We start from the raw sequence: 24,559 nt of genomic DNA on the forward strand, positions 1-24,559 counted from the left end.
ACCATATGAATGGGAGGGAAAGTCACATCTTGTTTTTGAAAGAATTAAGATTGTTCTGTTTTGATTTTCAGTAGTGGGCTCACATAATTTCTAGCAGAATTTGAAACAAAACTTTCCTGTTGAAGACCCAGGTTACACCTACTTTGCAGAAGCCAACCCTGGCCTGGGACAAGTGACAGTAATCTATAAATTAGCCATTTCTGTCTCATGAGAGGGAAGTAGGTGTTTTCCTTGTGCAGTGTGCTTGCTGAGATGCACCAGCAATGCCTTTCTGCAGGAGATAAGCTTGGAAAGTAGAGTTGCTATGTGGCTGAGCTCCATGCATATTGCAGAGCACATTGCCAGCTGCTTGCTTGTAGGGTAGATGGTGAGCAGGACAAGGGAATACTGAACAGTAAGAGGCCCCGGGTAGGGTACTGGTGAGACTCTTACTATGTCCTGTTGTCACCATTTTCAGATAAGTGATATATTCAGTTATTTTTTTTTTCCAAATTTGTCTTACAACTCCACAGTTGGAGTAATCCAGATTAGGTGAGAGTCATGCCTGTTTAATACAGCAGAATATATTCTGTTTCTAGCTGTGGATGTGGGCTTTTGGGATGTGGAAATTTCTGTTCTAAGACAACCCTGAACAGGTTGCCCAGAGAAGTTGTGGATGCCACATCATTGGAAGTGTTAAGGTTAAGCTGGATGGGAGTTGGAGCAGCCTGATCAGTGAAAGATGTTCCTGTCTGTGTCTGTGGGGGCTGGAACAAGATGATCTTTCAAAGTCTTTTCCATCCCAAATCATTCTGTGATTCTGTGAAAGAAGGGTTTAGAAATACCCCTCACCTGGAATATCGTGTCTGTTCTGATGACACCTGTTAGTGAAAGGTATTGAAAAAAAATACTTTGGAGGAAAAGATGTGGTTAGAGTGACCTGAAAGCCAATTGCTAGGCTGGAGTTCAGTGGGACTGCATCAGTGTTGCCAAGGGCAATATTGGAGAGCTGTTATCTTCTTAGATAGGGGACAGAGAGAGGGTGGTGGTAGGACTCCAAGGTAAAGGTGGAACAAGATTGCTAGCTGGATGTTGGCATTAAATTCAGATGGGACAACAGTTACTTTTAGTGGTTACTGCCTTTAAATTTTAGGAATTGCCTAGTGTGGGTGGACCTTTTAGAACAGATCACTTTGAATGACTTTGAGCGTGTGTATACATTCACAACCATAAAAAAAGGGAAAATTAATGTAGGGCAGCACTATGTCCTCTGTTGTACAAGGTGCCTGACAAGCTGAGTAAGATCATTTCTTCTGGTCTTCTTGCCTATGAACAGTATTTTATCTGTCAGTATAGAAAGCTCTATAGCAGCAGTAATAATAATTACTAGAATAATAATTCTTGTTTAGTTAAAATCTCACACAGCTCTTGCCTTTTAATAAGGGTATTGTTTAGCAGATGCCATCTTATAGTTTATATTGTTTAATTTTTAATTTCTTCCTAACTTAATTGTACTTTTCACGTTTCGTTTTGGTTTTTTACATTAAACAGAAAACAGAAGCTATTGAATCATGAAGAATAGTATACGTGTGTGGTTGAGACTTTTTTATACATACTTTTAGTATTTTGCTTTAGTTAAAAAGTTGATATTTTCCAGCCAGCTTCTTCCTGTTCAGCAAGGAACTAATTGCTGAAGGAGATCTGGGTATATAGCTTTTGAATAAATGAGCAGCAACATTTTGGCAGTAATTAGATTTAAATACTTTAATTACTGATTTTTGTTAACATGCTAATCATGCCAATTATATTTGGATAAAATAGCTTGAGACTATAGTATTTACTTTCAACTTTGAGTGACATTTGGCAAATGGTGCCTGGGAAAATTAATTTCTACAAAGCAGGTGTGTGCAAATGTAAAGTAACATTTTGTCAAACACATACCAAATTATTTAAGTTCCCTGAGATTCCTTAATGGTGTTCCTGTGCTACAATTTGGCTGAACATAACAGTCATTTATTATAGTATTTCTTTTTAATTCATCTTTTCAATTGCTGTGACTTCCTTTCTTTACATTTCTAAGTTGACTAACAGAGGCCAAATGAAGTTGCAACTGGATTCTCACTGAGATTGAATTCCTCTGCCATCTCAAAATGTTATTGCTACTGCAGCCATATGCCCAGCTGAGAAGATAAAAAATACTGTAGGCTCATATGAATTTCAGTACCTCTGTATTTCTGGGAGCTTGCAAATTTTGTAGTCCCTTTTTTTCAAAGTTAGTTTGTAGTTGAACTTTGAAAAAAATGACTTAATTTTTCATAGAATTTTTAGAACAAATGTGCTGCAAAATGTTTTTCTGCCTTGTAAGTCTTACTTTTTCTGTAATGCAGATGTTCTTTGGGAAAATAATTGCATGTATTCTATTGTGAGATCCAGTTGCTTTTAAAATAAATTTTGGAGGCATCTTTTTCAGAGATAATATATGAAAATAGAAAACTGAATATATAAAAAGGCTCTATGATACTAGGCATTCTTTTGTTTTTTCCAGATAGGATTCAATGAAAACAAAATCTTTCTATTTATTAATCACTTTCTAAATCCTATCTGAAACAGGCTAGATCACTTTGACGGGGTATTTTAATCTTAACTGACAATATTTTAATCTGAAACAATCTTTTGCCCAGACATCTGGAATATATAAGGCTTTTAAATTTTTAAATAATTGTAATTATTTTAAAAGTAATAAAAATAGCTATTTTACTGGAAAAAAAAAAGAATTTTCCGTTTTCTGCTTGCATTTATTTATTGACTGTGTACTTAAATGTTCAAGACAATGGAGCAGCAGTAGTGCTGTCTGGACAATATATTGGTTGTTTTGTCTGTGGTGTCATCTGTTGTCAGAGACAGTCTCTTTGTGTGGTAAAGGCTTGAAATTGTTTGGCTAGGCATTGTGACTCTAAATATAAAAAATGGTCTCGTGTATATGTATTATATATTTCACCACATAAAATTGCTTTTTGCATCTCCGATATTTTAGTTAATCTCTCCCTTGTGATCTTGACTGCCGGAGTAAATAAAATTAATCCATCAGTGTTGTGATTCCATTTTACATCATCTGCCTTAGGTTTGTTGGCAGGCTTTATGTTGTGCAAAAAAACCACAAATTATTTTCCCTCTTTCTGGATATAGGCAATATGTTTGGAAATTCACTGAAAATTTAGAATAGGTCCTGAAAACGAACTTTCTTAAAATAAAAAGTTCTGTTCAGCAATTGGTACATTTTCAAAATGAACCTTAAATAATTAAATTTGGAAAATACTTTCCCTGCTGTGCTGTGGAAGTTAGAAGCAGCTCTCTCTGGCTGTCAGTCAGGTACCCCCAGCCAGGCTCTGTGCCTACTAATGCAGGTGGATTTAGGGTGCTGAGTATTTTTTTGTTGTTGTTGTTTTGTCCACCCAGCAGCTTCATTCTGTCCTGATTTCTACTGCCTTGTGCACAAGGTAGGCAGCTTCCAGCTGAACGGAGGTTGCTGATGTAAGCAAGTGGAAGACAAGGAGGATGTTGCTGTTGGAAGTGTGCTCCTCAGGTGCTTGAACAGTTTTGACACAGAATATCAGGGATATCAGACCAAGAGTCAGGCACTGCAGTCACATTTGGAAGATTTTGGTCCTATTCTTGGCTGTGATGCTCATCTCCTGTGGGTTTTCAGAAGCCTTGTTTAGAACACAAAGATATGATGTGTAAATCTATGTCATTATAGTAACTATTTTTATTTTCTTAGATACGATTATTAAGGCTTAAGCCAGGCAGACTGAAACAATGCAAGCAATGACATGCTTAAACTAGAATGCAAATCCTGTGCAGATGTTGCATCAACATAACAACATGAGTTTAAATTCATAAGCTAGGTCATACCTGTAGGACTCGTGTAGCTGTGTCCTTAATCTCTTGTCTGGCTTTGAACTTTCTGAGCTGCAGATTGGTGTTGGTTGGAGAAGTCTCAGTCTGGAGTCATCCTGCTCATTCCAAGGCATCTGCTGCTGGTCAGTCCTACAAAGAGAAAACCTTGTCATTATCAGAGTCCATACCAGGACCATGGTAGTCCAGGATAAAGATACTGAACTAGATCTTCTGTAGTCTTTAAAACTAAATGTTTAAAGACTTTCTTTAAGTCTTTAAACTTAGAGTAGGCTTGCTTTCTTCCATCTCTGGTCTGTCTTTGCTGAATAATTACTAGTTTGATTGGAAAAGCTACCTTTTCTGACTGTGCTTGCATACCACATCTGGTCAAAGAAAACCTACACTGTCTCAGGTCGTGTAGGCAAAACTCTGATTATAAATAAACACACTTTTATGAGTGTATTTTTGAGCCAGCCATGCATCATCTATGTCGGGGTCATTTTCTCCAGTATGCTCCTGCAGCCTTTGCCTCTCTTAAAAATGAAAAGGAGGGAGGAGATTCTACATATTTGGTTCTGATAAAAGGAGGATGTGACTTAGAGTGCTCACATCTCTCCTGACTTTGCCTCATTGATCCTTAATTCCAGTTTTTGTTAGAACTTGTTGCAGTAGTTAGTTTTTTCTTCAACTTTATAACCCAATATCCAGTGGGACTTTGCATTCAGATGGTAGGACCAGGTTTGAGTTGGGACAAGGATTGTACTTCCTCCCTACTACCTGTTAGTTCCAAGAAGGACAATAGGTGTTTTTCAGGAAAGAAGCCTTTGCATTTCACACTGGAGGACTGGAAATCCTCTGTCTCCCTCATAGATACAGTGCCCCAAAGTCCAATACATCTGGTCAAGTTTTCCACATCTAAGCCATTCAAACCTAAGAGGAAGCACACTTCCATCAAGCTTCTTGTCTTCCATTAAAAAAAAAAAAAAAAGAAAAAGAAAAAAAAGTCAAGAAATTGTGGAAGGACCATTTTTTATGCCATTCCTGCTTATCCTAGTATTTCAGATAGTATTTTTCAGAGTACGGTTGTCAGCCAGCTAAACTTGCTACTTCAGTGATCAGTCTCGGTCATTAATTTAGTGCAAAGTTAAAATTTTGCTTCCTGTAAAAAACATAGGATAGAACAGAAATATGTAGTATTTCCAACAGCTTTTATCTCTGAAATATGGGATGACCAACTAGAAAAGTAATCATATACTCATCTTTTTTTTCTTTCTTTATACAAAATCCTCTGGTTGCCATGTTGGATTTGCTAGCTGTAGTTTTCCTAGCAATCTGGGGGTTGTTCTGCTTCTATGAAATCAAAAATATTACCACTGCAGTCCCAGAATTTTTCTTTGACGATATTTATATAGTCATGAAAAAGCCAGGATTTGGTCTGTAGAAACATTAGGATCAAAATTTTCTGATTGCACTAGGCAGTGACAAAGAGGATGTTTCTTTACTTTTCATTTATTTATATGCATTTTTATTTATATGGGCAACCTAAGGTCGAGTAGTGCTGTTTTATAGTTATTTTTCTGAGTAGAGCTGCAGGAAGATGTGTGTTCTAGGAATTTAAATCCTTGTTTCCATGTCTCCTTTCTAATGCTTCTTCCTTTATCTTCACTTTTTGCTTGCTATGTCATTAATTACAAGGCCATGTCAGTTGTGCTTTACATGCATAATGACACAGACTCTCTAAGGTCTCGTTACGCTAATGTTACTGCTAATTATAAAACTGAATCCAGTAGAACATCATTCTTCCAAATGCCGTGGGTTGTTCATGGTAAAATAAGCAAACTATGATTTTTGACAGCTCCCAAAAGATAAATTGTATCACATGGTGAAAACTGAATCATGTTTAAAAATGCACATACTCTGCAAAGAACACAGGGCAATTCTTTATTTTCCTTTGCAAACATGGCAAGTTGCTTTGTAGACAAGAAATACCACCCATATTTTCATACCAAAGCACTGACCTGTTACAAATGGAGTAAATTAGTTGAATATTAAAGTATTGGCCAAAGGGGTTTTTCAGCCTCATTTCTGGTTATCTTCTATTTCTTTCAGTCATTTCAGTCTATGTCACTTCTAATAAATGAGTTTTCAATGCCACCAGCTGAAACCACCTTTTTGGTGGATGCTCTGCATTGTTTGCCTGGTGTATGAAAAGCCAGTATAGGCTGTGTGTCTGCAGTGACACAGGGAGTTAACTCTGCACTTGTTTGAGCAAATAGTCAGCTGTCAGCTAATGGATCCATTAGCAAATAGCAAACTTTCCACAGAATATCCTGTCTTCATCGTTGCATAAAACTTTAATAACTTTAAAGCGTGACTTTAGTTGAAAATCAAGGGCCTTTCTATAAAACTTCTGTTTCACATTTGAGAAGTGAAGGTGCTTCTTTTCTTGACAGAAAGAAAAAGTGGTTTTTTGCTAACACTGAGAAGTGAACTAAGAGTAGATGTGAAAAATCTTTCTTTTTTTTTTTTTTTTTTTTTTGTCTTTTTATTAGCAGTTTGTGAACTGTAAATTCCTTAGTATGTTGTGTTGCAGGGGGGGTGGGCTTTGTTGGTTTTTTTTTAGGCAGGCTAATTGTAGTCTTGCTTTATCCTTCTGGAAACAGATTTGCCTTGCTTTTTCTTCTAACTTGACATGTTGAAAAATTACTTATGTGGTCTTTTTGGCTGTATGAAAAATTTCAGTAATCAAAAGGAACATCAAAAAGAACTGTTGCCACCCATCCTCCCTGCTAACCCAGTGATTTTTGTTTTGCCCTACCTCTTGCATTTAGTTCTTGTACAGTTTCAGTACCTGGCTTAGTCTAGAGCCTGAGAAAAGAAAAATTCCTAGAGCATCCTTGACTTCTGGGCTTATCAAAACAGCTCCATGCAGCTGTTCTTCATGGCCTTATATCATGGTGAAGTCTCCAGGAGGCATCTAGGGAAGCAATGAATTGTAACAGAAGTGGGAGATTGGAAGAGTCCCTCTAGTTGGCCTCCGGAGGAAACTCCTCCTCGTTTTCCCTGTTTGTTTGTTTTTTCTAGCAAACTGGGTTTATTACCAAATTGGTGACAGCAAGTGAAAAAAAATATGAGGGTCTCACAGCTTTTGGTCTTTGGGGTTGGAGCTAATATTTAGCCCTCAAAATCTTGATGCCAATGGGTAGAGAATGGGGGAGTCAGTGTGGAGCTGAGAGGCATTTGCAGACAGTGTTGCTCCAGGGCATTTTGCTGTAACAGATTTCCAGTTTATCCATCCCAGTTAAAATCACCTTTCAAAGAAAGCTGTAGCCTTCTTCCTTCATGCCTGTCAGGAAGCACTCTTGAGAACCTTGGGTCCCAAGAAACCAATGAATAGATAACTGGTGCAGCTCTCAGCTACAAAGAGCAAAGATACACCAGACAAACAAGTGATTCCCTTGAGACACCACCTCTGCAGGATGGCTGAACAAGGCTGCAGCCACCCCAAGGGAACAGTTTGTCAATGCCTTACAATATAATGGCTCTTGAGGAAAATCTCCTTTTTGGTGGGCTGGCAAGTCATCCTCCTGAAAGGAAAATGAAAAAAACCCCCACGAAGACTTCACTGGCCACAATTTTCGAATGTTGTTGAACAAAGCTTACCTCGTGATGCTCAACTCAGCTAGATAATGGAGTTAGGAAGATAGGAGTGCAACATTGACTTTGTTGGAGCTGTCTTGTTTGGCAGAGGGGTTATTAAACGTCCTCTGTCACTGTCTGAATTGTTTGTGGAGTACTGAATCACACTGAACTTTAGCCTTGTGCGTGATTAGACGTCACCAAAATCTCATTTGATGGCCGCTTCCTGGAGTACTCTCATTCTTCTATTGATTTTTGTAGGCATCCTGCTAACCTTCAGCTGTCCTTCTAATAATCATTTTAGCTTTTGTTTCTTATTGAAAATATGCTAACATCGGGTTGTTTTGATCTAGAAAGCAGAACTAGATGTCTGTGCTTTTAGTTCATTCTAAATATGGTTTCCTGATAGACCTCCAGCAAACTGACTCCTAACCTGTCTGCTGTGGACATGCTGATCAGAACCAGCAGTATTTGTCTCAAAGAAAGAACAAGCTGGTGAAGTTACTCAAGTATTTTTCTTTAGACACCAATCTGGTCTAAAATAACTATTAAATTAATAGGAGTGGATATGGGGCTTGTGGATAGCACACTCTGTGCTGACATTTCTTTGAATAGATGGACTTCTACAGAGCTAAGTAGAACTTGTTACCTGGATCTATTTCTAAAACAAATTCTGTGCTACAGAAAGAGGGTTTCAGAATCTTATGACAAAAATGTATTCCTTAATATTTTCTGCTGTTCAGACAAAGGGTGATGCAAATAGTTGTAAGTTATTTCAGTTACATACATTTTTAATAACAGAGTACTGGAATAATCAAATCCAACATTGCATACCATCTGCTTGGGCTTTCTTTTTTTTTTTCCTTTATCCAGCAATCTATTACAAGACTAACCATAGTAAGTAATTTTTCCTCCCCCCCACAGCATGGGCAATCATTTTGCCCTTCCCTGCTACTCATCCGTGGTTTGTCACCTTCTCTCCCCTCAGTTCTCTAATTCCTCCTAATAAAATGCATACACAGTATTTTGTAGTAAGTTCCACCTTTGCTTTTGCCGTTTAAAAGTTAAAGGGTTTGCTTACTTAATTTGGTTTTGTGGGTATGCGATTTTAAAAGTAGAGCTTTTAAATTTTTGCCTGTTTTTTCCTGGATGTCTTTCTCTTAGAAGTGCTGATTGAATCTTTGTTGTTAATCTCTTTAAACTCCTGAAAGAAGATTACCTTAGCAGTCAAGTGGCAAGGGAGGGGAGAAACAAGGGAGGGGCTGACTCTGTCTAGGAAGAATTCAGACTTTCAGTAAGGGCTTTTCTTTGCAGCACTTAAGTACATCAGTGTAATTTTTTTACTGCTAACCACAGCTTAAGTGGGTGAGCATACATGGGTGACAGTAATTGTAATTGCTGTACAGGGTAGCCGTGTCACAAGCCATTCAGTCAAATCAGCAATACTGTGGGCAGAATCACGCAGTTTTAACAGAATTGGTAATTTGTTTGTTTGTTTTTTTAATCTTTTTTCTTTTTCTTTGTTTTAATCTTGACATTTTATCAGCCTGTTACAAGTTGACCAAATCCAGAAGCAAGGGAGGAAGAATATTGGTGATGAATCACTTAATCGTACAAATTTTCATACATCTATCTTTTAATCCCTTTTATTAACAAAAGTAGTGGGTTGGGGTTTTGAATTGTGTGATACTTAACTTTCAGCCAAAGGCTGAAAATGCATTTTTGCAGGGGAAATTTGACATTTCTGCAAAATTACTAAATTGGCAATAATAGTATCAGAAAGATAAAAGATATAAGAAGTACTTTTGTGGTGTTTCATTATTCTCTGTAGAACTCTCAGGTAAGGGTTGTAAAAATGTGGTTATTTGACTTTGTTGCTGTTTCTGCACCAGTAGTTGTGTTACAGTACAGCATTAGGGACTGAATTGACAGGATGAATATTCTTTATTTTATGAGCAGTAAATTTTGTATGGTGCTTCAGCAGCTATGGTTCTTCTTTCCAGGAACTCTGTTCTTGAAGAAATTAAGAGTATCTTTAATATTGTAATAGTTAGTTACACAGAGGGGATTAATATCTCTCAGCATGATCATATTAAGACAATGTTTGGTTAGTAAGATTTACTTTGTTCCATATTTCTGTGTCTAATAATTAGCAAGATAAGAGATAAGTGAAAAGGAAAAAAAATAGACACGCAGCAGGAAACTTTTACTGTTAGTTACTGGTCCATTAAATTGTTACTGTAGTTATCAAAAGACATTTTTAATACTTTCAGACTGCTGCTGTTGATTTTTTTCACTGATTCATTAAAGACTGTTGAGCAGTGGATTTTCACAATTTTGTGGAGGTTTCTCCTTTCACAGTTAAAGTAGATTTTTAACTTTTTTTCCTCCCCAAGAATATCAGTATTTACATTCCAGACTAGTGCTGTTGCATCTAGTAGACACTCCTGTTTTCTTTCTGATTTGTTTCCCAGCTGGGGTAAGCCAGCACATGCCTGCTATCTGTTGCCACCACGTGATAAATGGCAGGTGGTGACTTCTTCAGATGCAATCATTTTAATTGTTGGTGACAATTAAACTCTCTTTTGATTAGCTCCACCAGCCAGGTAAGAGGTGTCACCCTGGCAAACATCTCTAGAACAGTAGTGGGAGCTGCTGGCAATCCTGGGGGGCTATAAATTCTCACCAGTCCAGATGCAGTTCAGACTGCACCATAGGTGTTGTTACTACTCCTCTTCCATTTTTTTTCCTAATTATAGTTGGGCTTTAGAGCTTAACCCTATCCTGTGGTCATGAATGTTCCAGATTTCTTTGCAAGTTGTATTCAGGGGTCTAGCAGTGGATGAAAAATGACCTGTATCTTTAAAAATGTTAGTTATAATACCACCCACTGAGGAGTCAGGAATTTATTGGATAGGTGCTTAAAAAAGAAAGTATGAATGCCCCACTCGGTTTCTTCTGATAATTGCTTTGGATTTGCTTCATATAATTGGTTTTGGATTTGTCACCTCTGTTTCCCTTTCTGTCCTGCTATAGAAGTCTTCAGTGTCTTGTGTTTGTTTGTTGCCTACTTCCCTCTTTTTTAACTATTTACAATTCATCAAGGAACTGGGATGTTGTTTGTATGTGGCGTTGTAAGGCCAAATAACTAGGTTTTCTCTTGTCTGGGAGTGGCTTAGATTTATTCCAGAACACTTTTTCATTGAAGTTTATAGTCTGTACGTGGTAACAATTACTGGGGGTTATTTTTTTTTTTTTAAACAATAATAAATCAGCATTTCTTAGAATCTTCTGTGGTATTTACCGAAGGACACAACATGGAGATGAAATTTTCTTTTTCCTTGCATTCTCACAGAAGCAACCATGGGGTGCATTAAAAGCAAAGAAGATAAAGGTCCAGCCATGAAATACAGAACTGATAATACTCCAGAACCTGCTGTTTCCCACGTCAGCCATTATGGATCAGACTCCAGCCAAGCAACACAGTCACCATCAATAAAGGGATCAGCAGTTAATTTTAATAGTCATTCCATGACTCCTTTTGGGGGCCCCTCAGGAATGACACCCTTTGGAGGAGCATCATCTTCCTTTTCAGCTGTGCCAAGTCCATATCCTAGTACTCTAACAGGTGAGTGTTACACAAAATAATACTATTTATCATTGTTATTGACAGCTATATTTAAAAAAAAAAAAAAAAGACCTATGACCCCTTGCCACACGGAGGTAAATTGCAAATTTAAAATAAATTGCCTTTTAGGGATTTTTGTTTTTCAGTATCATTACTGCTTAGATAATAATTCAGCCCATATTCACGACTGACTAGAGCTTGGGCGTTGAGTGTTTTGGAGGGTTTTTTCACTATTATTAAAGGCTTGTTAAAGGCTGTAATAGGAACAGTTAATAAAATTGTGTTAGAAGTTTTGAAGGGATGCACATGGGATAATGGCTTTAAACTTTTGTAGAGAGGTACAAAATGAAAAATGCTTCAAATTCACTAAATTTGTATTTTAAAGTGATTTTCAGACTTATTTAAATAGTTGTAAGTGCTTTACACAACACTGAATCTGTTCATTTATAAAGCTAAACAGGATATGCAGTATATTCTGTGTGCTGTGTGAACTACATGAACAATATGTGTGACACAGAAGAGTGAAACTCTCATTATTGGTGATCATACTAAAACCAAAGTTGAAAATAAAAAAGTAGAAGTTTTAGGCCCAGAGACCGTGGCTGAAATAGAAAGTCTGAAGCCACAGCATTTTATGGCAGTATGTATATTTGATGTTATGAATCCACCTTTATATCAAAATCTTAAAACTTCATGACATAAACACTGATTTTGTGCATGTGGCTAGGCTCTGTAGTTCACCCAGTTTGGCTGGATATATTTGAGAGGAAGCTGTCATTTATTTTTTTTTTTTTAGAAAGCACGATTTATTTTAAAAGCTTTGCACAGATGTTTCAGGAAACACAGTAAATTTCTTATTAGTCTATTTCTAGTTTCCCCACAAACCTCTTATGTTAGCACAATTACAGTGCTTAAAATTTTGCTTCATTACAGTGGCATTTAAAATCTTTGAAACACAAGAAATTGGAGAGCCATGAAAGCCCACTATGGGCTTAACAATAGTCAATTAAGGAAACTCAGTATGAATTGTCAGGTACTGATCACCTTGTATTCCCTTTTTTGGAATTCATCTGTCCTGTCTCATAATTTCTGAGCCAGCTCTGAATCCCCATTTTGGACGAACATCTGCAGAAATGAAATAAGGGCAGCATTTCTTCTTAATCCACACCACTGAGGAAAGTTAATCACACTTAAAAAAAATCTTTGTCTCCTCCAAGAACCTCTCTGTATTTCTTCTTACTAGATCTAGTTCTTTGCTCATGTGGGGATCTCCAGCACTTCTGGGTATCTCCAGACATCAGGGATGTGGCCCCTCCCAGGTACCACAAATCCTTTGCTGCAGAGACCAGAAGGGATGTTCTCTTGCCTGTCCCTGTTCCTGCTGGTAGTCAAACGTGTTATATCTTGGCTCAGAGTCTACAGGAGAGATGTCTTGTGAAAAGATAGCCTGATATCTCATCACCATTTAGTTATCAGCAGGCACACTAATTTGGCTGAACGGTCCCATTGTTTTGTGATCAAGTAAAACAATACCACATGTGTAATTATGCCTCCTTGTTTTGTAAAAATCAGCCCATCCACAAACAAGCACACATTAAAAATTAGGAAAGAAAATAAATTGCAACAGCAGTTGTTTATATTCAGTATATTCATATATTTATATTCATATATTCAGTACCATTTTCACATCAATCAAAACTGGGTGTTTTTTGAATGTGTAAGGTAACGGACTTCATCTGGCTGTAAGCTTTTTGTATTTTGACAAATAAAACACAGGACCACATTCTGCTGTTTTGCAGGAGAGGAGAATAGATGGGCTTGTCAAACAGGACCTAATTGTCAGTTCTGCTTATCCAGTCCATCAGTGATGTCTGACAAGAGGATGATATGGTTGTCATTGTGGCCTATAGTGTGGCTGAGAAGAGTTAAGCCATCTTGTATTCTTCTAGAGCAGGAAAGGAGGAAATCTGAGTTAGTCACACTGCTCCTGTGGCACATGTTCTCAGTCATCAGACATTTTGAATTCATAGAATATTACTGAAAATCTAACCAGAAAAATGGACCACTGTTTTTGCCTTCCATGAAGCAGTGTAGCCACTGGTGCTCTGTAGCCCTCACACTGAACAAGAAAGGAAAGCCTTCTCTTCAGAACCAGTCCTAGATCAGAAGATGGGAATAATGACCTAATGAAATGAAAATCTTTAAAGGAAATCCTATGACCAAACAGCTTAAACAGTTAAGCTAGATCACCTTGGAATGATTCACAAAAAAACAGCTGCCAGAGACTTAAAAAATGGTTTGAGTGGTAAAAGATTGTTTAAAGCATTCTGTGCTGATGTTGTTCTGAAGTATTTTATTGGTTTTGCTATGAAATAAATGACATTTGTTAGCGGGAATAAGAAGATTTTTTATGGTAACTGAAGTGTTGAAATGAAAACATTCTGAAGATTATATGTTGCCTTTTCCAGTTCTTTCTTTAAAAATAGTTGAGACTACACGAATATTGATAGTTACTGAATTCTTTTTTATTGGATGGTTTACATTCAAATCAATTACTTTGGCTATCTAGAGGAAAAAAGCTCTCACTTGATCACACATTATTATCTTTCTTGATGTTGTACAGTTTATTTCAAAGTCCTTGAGGTCTGCCAGTTTCTCTTATATGCAGTTATAAACTTTAGTGATATTGTGACTTGGGAGTGATCATCTACTGAAGAACTCTCTGGTGATGGTTTATTTCCATAATATTTGGTTTCTGTTTGTGCAGATGTGGTATGTATCCCCACAGTTTTCTTGCTCTGTGTAGCAGATTGTCTCATCAAAATAATGAAGCAAGTTACTATTGCAGGCAAAAATTGGTAGAACTGTGTTGATTTTTAGATTAGGAACTGTTGATTTTTAGGGAATATTCTAATTCATTTTCATTTAGTAAATCACACTTCAAAAAAAAGCCTCAATTAGTATAACATCCTGTGGGTATTTTTTGTTCTGTTTTTCCTAGAGGAACTGTAAATTCATTTCCAGCTGAGGCCTGCTGAGAGACTTTAATCACAGCAAGACTCTAAATCAAATGAAAATATTTAAGTGATTAGGCACTCTTGTGTCAGAAAGTGTACACTGCAAAAGAATATCAGATGCTGACAATACCCATTGCATTCTCTGCTCTTACTTTCTCATCACTGTCATGTTAACTGTATGATCTAAAACCAGATGCAATGTGTTTCTGTTGGTTGACTTCCATGGCAATCCTAGTGCATGTACATGTTAGAGATGTAATATTATACATCCAAAAATATGTTATTGCTTGGACCACGCTTAGGCTTCCTCAATGTCTGTTAGACTTTGAAGCAGCATTTCTAAAGCTTAAAAAAATCTTTCTCAATGACCTGTTTTCTATTATAACTTTCTCTTAGTTGTAGTACATAGTTCTTTATTTTTGCTTGTCATTTGTACATCTCATGTAGTCTGTTCTCTTCTTTTTTAGCCCAGTTCTAAATTAGTTCTTTTAAGTATAGGAAAACTTTTCCTACTCTTAAGTATAGGAACCTCCCTACCATCCATCTCTCCCGTGTGTCCTGTTTGCAGGACATGCTCAGCAACGTGCCCTGTACCAGAACTGGGATGGGAAGCAAATTCCTTAGGTTTGGTGGACTGCAGCTGCTCATCCTGTGATACATCTTGGTCCTTGTTCTCTAGAGTAATGCAGTGATGGATCATCCTCAGCAAGAGTCTGATTCACGGATGGGGAGACTTGATGGTGTTAAAAAAAGTCCTAAAGCAAAGATACTTTTTTGTTCCCAACAGAATACTTTTGTTTCCATGAGTAGATCTTGATGTGTAACCTTACAAAGTTGGGAACACATCAGTTATTTATAGCTGAGTTCCACAAAAAACTAAATCTGTAAAAATTAGACCCTGATGGTTCACAGTTGTGGTGTTGTAGGGTCTTCTAGAATTGCATTTCTACCAAGAAGCTAATTTAATAAAGAAGCTAGCTTGTCTTACTGATGATGAGTTGTACAGGTTTCTGAGTGAAAGTGCTCTAATTATTAATGTAGTTCCAGTGGTATATCAAGTCGAGGTTTTTTGGGGTGTGGAAGCATATTTTTAGGGTGTCTGTTTATAGGCTTTCCTCTGTCTTTAGAAATGAGCTGTTTATTGATCCAGCTTCCAAAATGAGATGGAGCCCAGAGTGTTTAGTTGCTTCCATCTCAAAATTGATGAGTTGTTTCGTATACAAGTCCTTAAATCCAGCATTGCAACATTTCTGCTTTAACTGCTTTGTTTTTTCCTTTTTCCTAGGAGGTGTTACTGTATTTGTGGCCTTATATGATTATGAAGCTAGAACTACAGATGACCTTTCATTTAAGAAAGGGGAGCGGTTCCAGATAATAAATAACACGTAAGTGTTCTCATTCACAAACTTCATCTGTTTTTTTTTTTGGCTAATAAATAGAACCTCAACTCTTCTTGAAACCTGTGTAGCCTGTGTATTGTATTTCACTTCAGAGTAGATTGATTTTTCTTTTTTTTTCTTTTTTTTCTTTTTCTTTTTCTTGAATGCATCCAATGTTCATCAAGCATGGGGTTAAAATATTAATACTGTAACCTTCAGGCTGAGGTCAGATTTTGAGTGCAGATGTAGAACTCTAGTGACTAGGGCAGCCCCAAGCCTTCTCTTCTGCTGCTTGGGTGTCATCCTTCCAATCCCTGCTCCAGCAAGGCTCAGCAGCCACTCTGGGGGCACCTTTTGGAGCTGTGTGCAGCCATCAGCACTGCACTGCCAATGCTTGAGGGTGCTCTGCCCCTAGGCAGGGACATTTTACCATGGGAGTGCATCTAGCTGGCCCCCACAATGAATTCATGCTCAGGTTGCTTAATGGGTAGTTTTGTGTTCTAGTTCAATTGCAGCAGCTTTATAGTGTTACAGCCTGATTTATAGAAGTCTAATGAAAGGGAAATAGTTTGTTCACCTTTGAAGTTTCTTTACACACAACTTTTGGTTGTGGTAATAGTTCTAATTCATACACGTAGCAGTTTTCATCCAGTTCTCTAAATTTATCAGCTGACTTCCTGCTTCTTTTGTTTCTCACTGTTAGCATAGAAACAGAATGATCTGGGAGAGGCAGTTGAAGACTAAAGAACTGGGAAGTTTATACATCTCTGCCATAAAACATTTTGTTGTAGGTTTGCATTGTGCATACGTCAATAAATTCCTCTGACTTTTAAAACAAACCTAAGCCTTATATCTTGAAATGCAGAATTCCTCTAAGAGGCACTCATGTTGCTTACAGTGAAAAGAAAAATACATTTGGGTGCAGCATGAACTATTTTAGATGCCTTTGTAATTAGAATAATACGTTACCTAAATTTAACCCACCTTTCATAAGTGAAAATATTCGAGGTGGTAGAGAATGATGTATTGTTTATATGTGCAAGAGATAACAGATCTTGTATTGCAGGGAAGGAGACTGGTGGGAAGCAAGATCTATTGCTACTGGAAAAACAGGCTACATCCCAAGCAATTATGTTGCTCCTGCAGACTCCATTCAAGCAGAAGAGTAAGACATTGTATCCTGTCAATCTCTTCTTATCCATTCTACACTTGTGCCCTGTGGTGATACTATTCCTTTCAGTGCATGTAATATTGAAGGGTAAAGTAGGACACTACTACTAATTAAAGGATGACAGTGCTATTTGGATGATGTCAAAGGTATAATTATTAGTAAGTGTGAGGTGGATACTCGTGCAAATGTTTTATGCCTGCTTGCTATATGTAGAGCTGAAGATGGATTGAAGAATGCTATAGTAAAGATAGGAATTGGGGAGTTTGCAATGTGTTTTATGTAAAGCAAAAATAGAGATCTTTTTTGTAAAAGAGTTCACACACCATCAGCTCTAGGTTTTTATCTTATTTTTGCTTCCCTAACCTTAATTCAAGTGATTTATATCCTTGATAGTACCTCATCTTACAAAAAAATAAAAATAAAAATGTGTGGACAGTAATTGCTGATCCATGTTAATCTATAACAACTTTTTGGTGACAAAACTGTTAGGCACATGAAGGACTACTATGAATTGGGAAAACAGTATTGCCTTGAGTTCCAGTACTGCTACATTTATTTACAAACATAGATTCCAGAATACTTACATAAAGTTACTGTGGGAACTCTGAGGTGGGGTCCAGTTTCAGGTTATACTTGTTCCAAGGCATTAATTGTATTTGTTGTACTAGAAATACAGTGCTCTGCAGCTCTTGCTTGAGTATACAGACATGGTACTTCCAAAAAGCAATTCCCTGATACCTGATCCTTACACTTCTATGTTTGCTACTGCACTTCTGGGAAGCATGCCCAGTTTCCAAGATGTTTCCTGAATCTCAAGCTGAGACTTTAGCACATTAATGCTGCTATCACCTGGCTCTTTGCTATTTAAAAGTGATTGCATCAAAGGTGTGCCACTATTTTATGCCCTTGAGTTTCAGCTGCTTTTAAAATTACTGACTTAAGATTTTTTAGGAAAAAGAAAAAAAAAGGGAGCTTGTTGGATTGTTTGGGGTTTTTTTAATAACTAGGGAATAAACAATTTTGTCATTGCATCTGCAGTGATGGTAAAATGGAAATGATAGCCATTTGCAAGCTAACACTGCTCCTCAAAGAAAGTATTGCTCCTAAAGGCTGGCAAAACAGAATGTTAGGATTTTTCATAGGTTTATGTGATTACTGCAAGTGAGAGTTAATGGTGATAGGGGAGGCACCTTTTTTAAACTGACTGTTTTAAAGACCTAGTGCTAATTTTATCAAGTAACACCACAGCATTTCCTGGAGAGTTGGTTTGTTAGCCTTGGCTCTGATAGCATTCATAGTTTTTGTGTTGTGATTGCAGTTGGAATTACAAATAGAAGAGCAATCCACAGCTCTGGGTGATTAGGGTTTTCTTTTAAGTGGTCTTTTCTAAGCCTGAAGGCATTTAAATCACAAAATGCTTGTGGTGGGATCTGTGTTATCCATGTGCCTTTTGAATGATGCCATAATATAGATACTCAGTGGTCATATAAAAAGCAAGCAAACCCTACTGTTATTTTGTAAGTACTGGAATAAAAGAGCTCTTTAAAATGTAGTTTGTAAGTTGTTTTAGTAATCTGGCAGAGGCATTTTCATGTAAAGTAATTAACTAGGGTTCAAGTTTGCTTCAGTAAGGCTGCATCCCAATTGTCTCAAGCGTGTTTACTCTCACATCCAATTCTAACTTTGCACATCTATTTAAACAGCCAAATTACAGCCATACTAAAAAGGAAGAATAAGTTTCAAATTCCTGGGTGACTGCACAGTCCTTTCCATTCACAGGCCAACAAAATGATCCCTTCTTACTTCCATTTTCCCCCCACAGAATGTTGCAGCCACAAAACAATTTTTTGCAGCAGTGTCCAATATGACTTTTCTCCTCCCAACACTTGTGAAGTTTGGTGCTATGGTGGTGTCAAATGAAAACGTTTAAAATTATTTTTTGCATCACCCTGTGAGAAGCAAATGAGGCTACCACAGGATTGTTTCTAAATGATCAATAGAAAAAAGTGCTCCCTCTACTGAGGTAGAGAAGGACAGGAGAGGTTCCAGATGGATTAAAAAGAAACGTTTTTATCCTGAGGACAGCCAGGCAGGGGAGCAGGTTGCCCAGGCTGGCTGAGCAGGCTCCATCCTTAAAGGTTTTCATGACTGGTGTGGCTGACACCCTGAGCAGCCAGGTCTGATCTCAGAGCTGACCCTGCTTGCAGAAGGAGGCTGGATCAGAGATGCCCCTTCCAACCTGAATGAAACAATGATCTGATTATATTTATGCACACCCACTTTACATTAAATACTGTTTTCTAGCATACAGATAATTTCAGCTGCTGTCATGTTCCGAGTGTGCTTCCAAAGTGTGTCACCTGATGCAGCTTGGTCTGTGAATTTCTTAACCAAGAGGAGGGTGTTTCTTTCAATTTAAGTACTGTTGATGTCCATCCTTAAGCCATCAGAAAAACGTGTTATTTGTGGATGGAGGCCTCCTTTTACCTTTATTTTGCAAACAGTAGAAGTGGGAATCATATAGAAACAGGTCATCTTAATTTTTTTATTATATAGATGTCATTACTTCTGTTTATCTGTAACTGCTTTGGGATTTTGGTAGTCCAGTCAATACTAAAGACTTCTATACCTTGTATTTGTATGATTACCAAAGCATAAAGAACTTCATCTTACACATATTTCCTTTAACATTTTCTAGGTGGTATTTTGGCAAGATGGGCAGAAAGGATGCAGAAAGGCTACTTTTAAATCCTGGGAACCAGCGTGGTATTTTCTTAGTAAGAGAGAGTGAAACCACTAAAGGTACTTATGAATATCTTATCTCTCTCCCATTCCTCCTCCCTCTCAGTCCAGGTGGACGTCTTGGGCATTTTTGTCTATTTTACATATGTGTGTATAAACATATGTATGAGTATGATGACAGTGGGGAAGACACATTAATTGATTTTTTAAATTTTTTGTGAAGAATAAAGTATGACTTGTTTCCTAGGTGCTTACTCCCTTTCCATACGTGACTGGGACGAGGTCAGAGGTGATAATGTGAAACACTACAAAATCAGAAAACTTGACAATGGTGGATACTATATCACAACCAGAGCACAATTTGAATCTCTACAGAAGTTGGTGAAACACTACAGGGGTAAGCCCAAGTCCCGGTGTCCCAGTACTACCACTTGCCTCCTGTGAGGAAGAAAAACTCTGCATGTAGCTTATTTTTAAAATTTGCAACTCTAAAATTTCTGGTTTATTTTGACAACGGGGAAACGGACTAGTTTCTTTTTATCAACACTACGATGTTACTTTTGTTACCATCTTAGCCCCATTTAACTACAATTTTTTTTTTTCTCCAGAACATGCTGATGGGCTGTGTCATAAGCTAACAACAGTGTGTCCCACTGTGAAACCACAAACACAGGGACTAGCAAAAGATGCCTGGGAAATTCCTAGAGAATCTCTGAGGCTGGAAGTTAAGTTGGGCCAAGGATGTTTTGGTGAAGTATGGATGGGTAAGAGCCTTATGTGCCACCTTTCAGTAGTTCATGTGAATGTTTTAGTAGTATTTTAAGTCAATTTGTATTGGGATCTGAAAAGATAACCTGATGCAGAACTGAAGGGAAAAAATACCAATTCTGATCAGTCATGGAAAGGTAAAATATTCCATGTAGTCCTAGTTTATAATTATTCTTTTATCTAAGAAAATAAAAGCAAAAAGCAAATAGTTTTAGCAGAAAATCCTTTGGCATTATAGTGGAGAATAAAAATCTGATTTTTTTTCTCTAGGAACATGGAATGGAACCACAAAAGTAGCAATCAAGACACTAAAGCCTGGTACAATGATGCCAGAAGCTTTCTTGCAGGAGGCTCAGATCATGAAGAAATTACGACACGACAAACTTGTTCCACTGTATGCAGTTGTTTCTGAGGAGCCAATCTACATTGTCACTGAATTCATGACAAAAGGTCTGTGACAGAATAGTTTGAAGATATTACGTTTATAAGATTATTTAAGATCCCAGTAACAAATTAAATGTTTAATTAATGTTTGGTTTAAGCTGACTGGAGTATAACTGGTAATTTTGATTAAATTAAAGTGAGCAATGCTTGACCTACTTGAAGCAGTTCTGATTTAGATTGTGGGTAGAGGAATGGGTTTTTTGCACATCTGTGTCACCCTTAGTAATCTTCCAAGTACTAGATTGTTTTGGGGTTTTTTTCTCCTTGTTTTTATAGTGCATGTACCGGCTGTTACATATAAACTGAAAGGTTTTGGTGGGAATATTACTGTGAGAATAAACATGCCTGTAGACAGATCATGCTCATAGTGACAGAAGAAGTTGGATTTTGTTGGTTGGTTCGTGTTTGGCTTTTTTTTTTCCAGCATCGCTAATAGTAGATTTTAAGAAGGCTGAGGTTTGTTTGTTTGGGTTTTTTTTCCAGACTCTCTCATTTATCTCCTTGTTTTCCGTCTTTCATCCTCCTTCCCTTGCTGTATATCATTTCCCCCTCCCTCTGCTGCTGAAGAAGAGATTTAGAGGTTTAGGCTGAATGTAGAAATAAACATCATAAGCATATTAGTGTTAAGAAGCAGCAGATTTTCAAGTCAATTATTCCAGTTTTATAAAAAATACAGGCTTCTGTTCACCTCACAGAGAAATTTTGCTATCCTGTTAAGAGACAGAAACAGTGTTAAAGTTCAAGACAAGGGCAGCTGCCGTTTAGTACTTTGCCACAACTAGGTTGTTTTGGGAAGTTTTTTTCCTCTTTGGATTGGGGTTTTAAGTGCTGAGTAAGTTTGAACAGGTAGAAGGGAGTAGGAAACCTAAAAAGTTTCTTCTGTGGTCGTGCACTAGGCAGTTTCTCTGTTAGATCTTCAAGCTGTCATAAAAAAACATTATTTATTGTTCAGAAATCAAGTTTCAGCAAGGCAATCAGGGGAAAAAAGCTTTTTAGCCGTCTTTAAGAAGAGATTAAAACCAGAACTGTGATTTTATCTTGCAAAAGCAGGGGTAATGAACTGGAAAAGTAATTGTGCGTTTGTCTAAATAATGGATTCAAAATGCCATTGGAAGCCTCTGTTTGTTTTGAAAAAATCCTCACATTTTACCAAAAAACATAAAATCTCTTCAGTGGTTCATACTTGAAAGCTGGCAGAAAGTTCTTCTTCTTTTCTCTCTCCTTTTACAAGAAAAAGAGATGGGTAGGAATTGTGCACTACCCAAAACTTCTTCCAGAATGGACAGGTTCTTAGAGACCAGTGTCAAATCTGCTCCTATTGGGTCCTCTGAGTTCATGAACCAAGATGAGAAAAATCTGTGCAAACACACACACAACAAACAGCAGCAGTAGCGGCAGCATGGGTCTTGCCTCCCATGCTTTTCCTTTCATTCAAATAAACAGCCAAGTGACTAAAACCACAGTGGAGGTATCTAATTCATGGCTACTGCTGCCATGAATCCACTGCAAGATTTGCATTTCAAGTGATTTTATTTTTTTTTTTTCCACTTCCATCACCACACTTCTAATTTTGTCTTTGTAATTTTAAGTATGATGAGAGTGATTAGTTACCAGTCTTCACCAGTCTCTTAAGAATGAGATAGTGTTCCTATACTCTTATGGCATAGTAGTACCTGTAGGGAAAGCTATGTTAGAGACATAGTTTTAACATGCATGTAAAGATTACTGTCTTAAAAAGGAGCTCAGGTCCTTGGAACTGATTTCAAATACTGTGTATATTGTCATGTTCTGAATACAATTGCATTATATAAGAATCATAAAATCATAGGATATAAATAGGAGATTATATTTCATAAAGAATGGAAGATACTGTACTTCCTTATAAGAACTTCCCAGTACAGAACTCCCTTACTTCCCTGTGAGGAAGATAAAGCAACAAAATAAAAGCAGCAGTTTCTCTAGTATATAACTAGAGCTACCAGAAAAAATTTGTTCTTTAATTATAAATCTCTATGTAGAAAAATGTCCAAATAGGAAGGCCATTGATACCAGGAATATTGGGAAAAACCCCTAGGTGTTGCCATATAATCATCAAGCTGTAGACTGTTTTATTAGTCTTCAGTTACCTGGATTATTGAAATGGATCCCAAAACTTGCATTCATTAGTCATCAGGGTAGAGTCAACTAGAGGCATAGTCATTAAGTCACGTATTCTGTCACATGACAGGTTTTCAGAGACTGATTTAGGGAGATGAGTGTGTGATTCATAATGTCTGTGAGAAAAAAGCTCATTTGTATTTTCAGGTCAAATTAATTTTTTGCTTTTTTTTTTTTTCCTTCCCGCTCCCCCAAAATGTGTCATCTTTTACAGGCAGCTTGCTAGATTTCCTTAAAGAAGGAGAAGGGAAATACCTGAAACTCCCACAGCTAGTGGACATGGCTGCTCAGGTACATTGTATAAATCAAGAAAACTGTATTTTGTACTTACAGAAGAGAATTAAAACTATCAGATACCAGCTAGACATAAGTATTTAGTTATCTGGCTATTTTATGAATGCTCTGGCTATTTCATGCTGTTCTGTCCTACATCTTCTGTTGTAGGATTGTAATTGGTCCCAATTAGCTGATACCATATAGCCAGACACAGTAACAAGTGCTGTCACAAGCTCTTGCTATGCTATGCATACTATGCTATGCTTCCTATATTTATACATTGAGAGTGGAGCAAAAATGGAGGGGTACAGCTTAATGCTTGGGAGAAATGTATGTAGTCATGAAAAATAATCTTTAATAAAACTTTATTTTTAAAGATTGCTGATGGCATGGCTTACATTGAAAGAATGAACTACATCCACAGGGATCTCCGGGCAGCTAACATTCTTGTAGGAGACAATCTTGTGTGTAAAATAGCAGACTTTGGTTTAGCAAGGTTAATAGAGGACAATGAGTACACTGCAAGACAAGGTAAGACAGGTTTATTTACTGAATATGCCAGTTACCCTCAAATTACTTTGAGCTATTACATTTCTCAGAATGTTGTCTGGATGAATAAAGCTTGTGGATATAAATGTGCTCTCACAGCTATGTTTAGTTGTCTCCTTTGCCCCAGTGAAATTTTAGTAAACTTTTTACTGTTCAAAATTACCTGGCAGTTGTCTTATCTTTTAAAAAAATGTTTGGTCTTGTTGGATTTCTTGGGGGAGGGAAGAGAGGGTAGGTGGGTAAAACCTGGTGCAGTTTGAAGAGAGCTGAGAGAGGTTGCTCATCCAGTTCTGAAGGTCACCCCACTTTTTGAAACCTGCTTGATTAAGAATCCCAGATACCTTGCCTGCTCCCAAAGACCATAACCAGTAATTACTGCCCTAGTCTGAAGCTGGTGTTCAGTTTGAAATCTTAAAATACTAAGTGACCTCAAATTTTCTCAACAGAACAAAGTATAAAAATTTAGTGCAGTATCCTTTTTTTATTAGGGAATAAAAAAAGTGTAAGCAAATGTTGCATAAGCAAGGGAAAGCTGAGTATCTGTCCTTCCGATGTTTGTAGGCGCCAAATTTCCGATTAAATGGACGGCTCCAGAAGCAGCATTGTATGGTCGGTTTACAATCAAGTCGGATGTGTGGTCATTTGGAATTTTATTGACAGAGCTGGTAACGAAAGGGAGAGTGCCATATCCAGGTAAGAGAAAGTATAGTGTGTTTTTCTTCTCTTTGTTACAGCCAGGGCTTTTGAAGTTACCTTTTGTACGTTTTGCCTTCATTAAGAACCCACCCTTGACAAGCAGAGACAAAAACTTAGTCATGCTTCACTGATTCTTTTGTTCACAAAGCTACTTTGTTTCATTTATAGATTGACTGTTCTATATTTTTAAGTGTTTTAAGATCATTTCACTTGTAAG

At 37.3% G+C, this 24,559-nt stretch overlaps 1 protein-coding gene across 1 annotated transcript in view; it reads left to right on the top strand.

The window, feature by feature from the left end:
• The window catches only part of YES1 (YES proto-oncogene 1, Src family tyrosine kinase), a 47,335-nt gene that overhangs the window by 19,866 nt on the left and 2,910 nt on the right, over positions 1–24,559 (top strand). Inside the window, exons 2-11 of the mRNA XM_071737262.1 lie at positions 10,871–11,143; positions 15,446–15,545; positions 16,606–16,704; positions 19,409–19,512; positions 19,700–19,849; positions 20,061–20,216; positions 20,491–20,670; positions 23,036–23,112; positions 23,475–23,628; positions 24,208–24,339. Of these exons, the coding sequence (XP_071593363.1) occupies positions 10,879–11,143; positions 15,446–15,545; positions 16,606–16,704; positions 19,409–19,512; positions 19,700–19,849; positions 20,061–20,216; positions 20,491–20,670; positions 23,036–23,112; positions 23,475–23,628; positions 24,208–24,339 (1,417 nt within the window). The 5' untranslated portion in view covers positions 10,871–10,878. The remainder of the gene's footprint in view (positions 1–10,870; positions 11,144–15,445; positions 15,546–16,605; positions 16,705–19,408; positions 19,513–19,699; positions 19,850–20,060; positions 20,217–20,490; positions 20,671–23,035; positions 23,113–23,474; positions 23,629–24,207; positions 24,340–24,559) is intronic.

The sequence above is a fragment of the Heliangelus exortis genome, chromosome 2 (assembly GCF_036169615.1).
Source record: "Heliangelus exortis chromosome 2, bHelExo1.hap1, whole genome shotgun sequence".
Lineage (NCBI taxonomy): Eukaryota > Metazoa > Chordata > Aves > Apodiformes > Trochilidae > Heliangelus > Heliangelus exortis.